Source organism: Urtica dioica, chromosome 12 (assembly GCF_054948205.1).
Source record: "Urtica dioica subsp. dioica isolate 48M chromosome 12, U.dioica_male_clone48M_v1_H2, whole genome shotgun sequence".
In the NCBI taxonomy this organism is placed as follows: Eukaryota; Viridiplantae; Streptophyta; class Magnoliopsida; order Rosales; family Urticaceae; genus Urtica; species Urtica dioica.
Window position 1 is genome coordinate 11,896,456 of NC_142767.1, and position 5,180 is coordinate 11,901,635.

The 5,180-nt window shown below is 30.0% G+C and overlaps 1 protein-coding gene across 1 annotated transcript; it reads right to left on the reverse strand.

Annotated features, from left to right (window-relative positions):
• Positions 1-719: 719 nt before the first annotated feature.
• On the reverse strand, positions 720-1,450 carry LOC149379148 (small polypeptide DEVIL 11-like). The gene has a single exon (XM_089603493.1). It carries the CDS (start codon positions 1,332-1,334, stop codon positions 1,071-1,073), a length of 264 nt encoding a protein of 87 aa, XP_089459619.1. The 5' UTR covers positions 1,335-1,450; the 3' UTR covers positions 720-1,070.
• Between the last annotated feature and the right edge of the window lie 3,730 nt (positions 1,451-5,180).

Below are 5,180 nucleotides of genomic sequence, written 5' to 3' on the forward strand. Positions count from 1 at the left end.
ACGATTATTATTGGGTGTGGATACTGTTTAATACATTATGCCCATAATTTCTCAATTCAAAGGTCTAACGATTCCGTTGTTTTGTCCCTCGTATTTTAAGCATAATTAAGACGCCTTTCTGAGGAAAGATTAGCCGAATTGAGATGCGTAAACTTGTGTAGTGATCACGACATCTTACCGTAACAAACAAAAATCATTTAAATTTATTAGTATAAGTTGTATAACCTCTTTTCTTTTGTATAACCTAAACGAAGAAATTATAATTTAACCGTTGAAATTAAATAATTGAGACATAAGGCATCTCTCTGCTGGCTCTTTGTGCACCCAAAGAGTTTAATGTCTCTCACATCACGTTGAGGTTGAGCCACTTCTAGAGAGAGAGAGAGAGAGAGAGAGACCGTGACTATTGAAAATTAATATTTAATTTCAATAGCCCAATACCCAAACTTAAACAAATAATATTTTTTTTTCGATTCAACCAAACAAATATTTAAGTGCTTGAAAATTAAAAATCCGCGTCAGCCAAACTCACCAGATCCACAATTCCGTATTTCAGACTCTGAAACTGAAAGGCCTGGGATTTGGAATCTCCTTTGTTTTCTACGTCGGATCATTATAATCTTTTACAAAAGTAAAAAAAAAAAAAAACTTTTAAAACCCACCATCTCATCAAGAAGAGTTAGGATTAATTGAAAAAAAAAAGATTAAATTCTACACTTCCAATTTTTTTTCTCATTCGAATTTTCCATTGTCTTGGTCTCTTGGATTAAAACAAGAAAAGAAGAAGAAGGAAAAAAAAAACTGCAACAAACAAAATCACCTGGAAGAAATAGAAGAAGAGCACACTTTGAGAGCCCACAAAAAAAAAAAAAAAAAAAAAACTAATCCGAAGTTCTAAACCCACAAAAAAGGGGAAAAAAACAAAAAACAACCCAAAGCTCTTTTTTTTTTTTTTTTTTTTTTGCTCAGAGTCAAAAGATCTTTATATACAAGTATATATGTATTTAAGGATGTAAAAAGAAAAAGGATGTGTAGATCTTGAAAGAGAGAGTCGTGAATTGAATCAAGATTTATGAGTAATCGCGCCAACAGATGAGCATAGTGACGCAACGCCTCATGATGTAGAACCTCGCTCTCTGCTCCTTCACAAGCCTCGCACACTTTCTCGTGAACGAACACCTTCTCTGCGACGATGTCGTTTTTGACGAAAACGACGACTGAGAAGATCGGCTTCTCGACAGCGACGTCTCTTTCTTCGAGAGCTTCCACTTCTCGTCGAAGTACAGCGTTGGCGTCTGAGTCGATGCTGCTGTGACCGAACAAGAAGAAGCCATTGTTGTTGCTCGTGACTTGTTGATTCGAGCGATGAATAAATTATATAAATATATAATATTAAAAATAGAAGAGAGCGTTTTGCGGTTGTACTGTTGTAGTGCTAGTGATGTGGTGGTGTGGGAGTTTTTGGGATTATTGGAGATGAGCTTTTATATAGTGTTTTTTTTAGGGAGAGGGAGAAAATATTATGCTAAAATAACAAACGTGCCCTTAGGTTTTAACTAATTATAAAGTTATCCACAAAGTTTAACGTCTTTTTTTTTTCTTCTCTTTTTTTTTTTGTAAAATATAAAAAACATTATACCTTTAAATTTATAGATTATTGTGTATACAAAATTCAACATCCTACCATTATTACATATAAAACGGTGAAAATATATTTTAAACTAATTTTATCAAGGAAAAATGGTACAAAATAGTCATTTGAAAGTCATTGATTAGTAAAATAGCCAAAGTTTCAAATTTTCAGCAAAATAACTAAATTAACGTTTTAAAAAAAAAAATTGACGGCCAAGATTAACAATTTTGACGATTATTATAACCAAATCATTGCATATTTTGGCTATTTCACTAAATTAAGATAAACTTTAACTATGTTGCAAATTCATAGTTTTAAATTGGCTATTTAGCTATATACCTTTTAAGAAATGTGTTTTGATACATTTCCGTTTTTTATTTTAAATATTTGTAAATCAATAAGCATTCGTTATACTATTGTTTTAAATAATTTATCGTTTTCACGCACCTAACTCTTGGCTAGTACCAAAAAAAACCTATCAGAGTCGAATGTTAAAACTTAAATATAAAATCAACTGTATGTTAGTCATTATTTACCAAAAAAAATTATCACGCAAGTTTATAATTTTAATTAAAAAAAAACTATAATGCTAACATATGAAGAAAAAAAAACTTAAGAACTCGGACCTTATATTTTTGTATAGAATAAAAAGTAAGTTATATCTTAAAACTCAAAGTTTAAATTTTAAATTATGGATTCTTGATCAAGAAGTGAATTAGATATTACTTTGAATTTGATTTATTAATTATAAGTAAATCTTCACTCATACACAAAATCATTTTATGTTTCTCGTTAAAAAAAACCTTATATATTTCATGTACTTAGTTACTCCTGAATCCCAATTAAGGTCATTTGCAATCACACCCTGTATCAATATATATGCAGTGATATTGCGTCCAACCACACCGGAAATATCAGCAGCAAATTTGACGTATGTACAGTATCACACCAAAATTAGTGTGATACTGTATTACACGGCAAATGATTTATTTTTTTTTTACTTTGTGACTACCAATTATGTATAGAGAATAGTAGTTTTATTGTTGGATTTGGTGTTATGATTGGAGTAGAAAAAAAAAATAGTGCTAAAAATAAAAAATAAAAATAAAAAAAAATTTTAACAAAGAGATAGAGATGCCCTAAATATATTAATTCTCGCACATTATATTTTATTTTCTAGGCGGGTAGATGGGTGTGGCAGTGGGTATAGCCCGGGCTTTCTTTGCCTCGAGAGGCCCACCATAGTAAAACCTATAACTGTTATAGAGATAATTTAAAATATTTTATTTCCAAACCAGACGTCGTCACTCGTCACTCGTCAGAGAAAGAGAGAGAGAGAGAGAGAGGAATTTAATGCATCAAATCTCACTGAGTGTAGCTAGCTATTATAGATTTCAAGAATGAGGTTTTGTGGTGATACTTCACAGAAATTAACTAATGTGACGTGTCCTTGAATGTTATGTTATGTTATTTCATAATTGATTGGAATAATACCTTTATTGTGGAAACATTTTTTTTACGATCATGAAGAAGGGAAACATATATACCATTTGAATTTCTATGATCATTTTTTTTTTCTTCAATTTCTGTAGTTTTCATTTAACTGAAAACGACACTTCATAAATTTTATTTTCGTAGAGAAGCTTAATAATCTGAATGTAAGAAAAAAACAAGTCATTCTAAGATCACCAAGTGAAATGTTTTTTAAATATTGATTATATTTCTAGATATTTTTTTTTCTTCTTAATTTTAATCCCTCAAAATAAAATTTGGAAGCTATTCAAATACAACAATTTTCAATGTGGATTAATGTTTGTTGGCTCAGATTGCATTAATAATGCAAATTCAAGTATTCTTGACTTAATACTAATTAAAAAAAATTATAAAATAATTCAATAAGAAGTTGTGCAATCAGCAACTCTGCAACATGGAAGAGATAAAAACAAGTCTCGCCGTGATACAAATAACAATTAGAGTAAAAAAAATATGCGTCGCTCGATTGCCCGCCGTCAGACTTGGGATGCTGAAGAGAGAGCACCATGAGCAAATTTGATTAACCAAGCGTAACTTGTTTTAAAACAAAATCACCAATAACGCAAGTATAGATGATTTTTATTTTTTATCTAGGGGTTATTTTTTTTAAATTAATTTAGGTTGAATATAAATAATTTTTTAATCTCTCACCTCAACATAATATTTTTTCATTTATAAAAAGTTTCTTTTTTTATATGACATGCATAACACTAGTGATATAATAATAATAAAAAATGTGTATATATTGCGTTGAGGGATTTTTTTTTTTTTTTTTTTTTTTTTTTTTTTTGTAGAGAATCAAAATTGACATACTTCATTTTCAGTATTCATATTGCAGTAGCCAGCAGAAAAAGGAAACTGAGAGAACTCTATTGCAGTGAAAGGAAAGATTCTTATTAATAACATAGCTTTTTGTTTTTGTTTTGTTTTTTTTTTTTTTTTCTTTTATCACGCGATTCAAGTGTTGATTAGATAAGCAAGATAAGCTAAAAGCTAAAGCTACTAATTAGACTACTGAAAATTGACCTTAGTAGTTTCTCTTTCCCCTAGGACTTGTAGCTGGAATTGTCTAACGTGAAAACTACTTCACTTTTACTTACAACAAAAATGTTTATTATAAAAAAAAACTACATTTTCGGCGATAAATTAGAGTTGATCACAACCGTTTATTGGTCTTGGGTTGGCGATGGAAGAAAATATCATTTAAACAAATACGTGTTCATCTACATAGACTGAAGTCATAATTTTTTTAGGGGAGCTAAATATAAATTCAAAATGTTACAGCTTTGGTGAAATTATTGCAGCGAAAAAAATAACAAATTGTTCAAGAAAAGAAATGGTACTATATTTGACGTTGATGGGTTTTCATGCTTTGGAATTGTTGCATAATAATATTAGTATCAAGTTTATTGAAGATATCTTCTCAGTATATGTAAATTATCACTAGCTAACTAGTTTATAAAAATTGAATTCGACCTTATACAAATGCTAGAATTTTCATCGTGTCTCTTAAATGTTACAAAAGTTATCTATTTATCACACGCGTATATGTATATATATATATATATATATATCACATAGTATTATTTTTCAATTACAGCTTGATAATCATATAAAAGATGAATATTATTTAAAAATATATAAATACATAAAACTATGCATACCTATAATAACGTGTGTTGTGGAGTTATAATTATACATTTATAAAGTCGCGATAATATATGGCTGTATATCTAAAGTCGGGGGGCTGAAGTCCCCTTCACTTGAAGGTGCATTCATCCTTGATTGGAAACATTACTGTTGGAGGAACACCGCCGAGATTTCAAAATTCAAAACAAACTCATCAAATAAATGACTAGTGCATTGTCTGTAGGAGGGCAAAAAAAAAAAAAAAAGTAAAATGAGCAGACGGATAACAGTGAGGAGGGATGGTAGATATTGTCGATGAAGAAACGAAGCTCGGTTCTAGAGATCTTCGTGGTGGAAAGCATTGAACTAGAGAGAGGCAGCGGAA

Excerpts from the sequence above, each read along its gene's own strand:
- LOC149379148 (XM_089603493.1), bottom strand. The coding sequence starts at position 1,334 with ATGGCTTCTTCTTGTTCGGTCACAGCAGCATCGACTCAGACGCCAACG.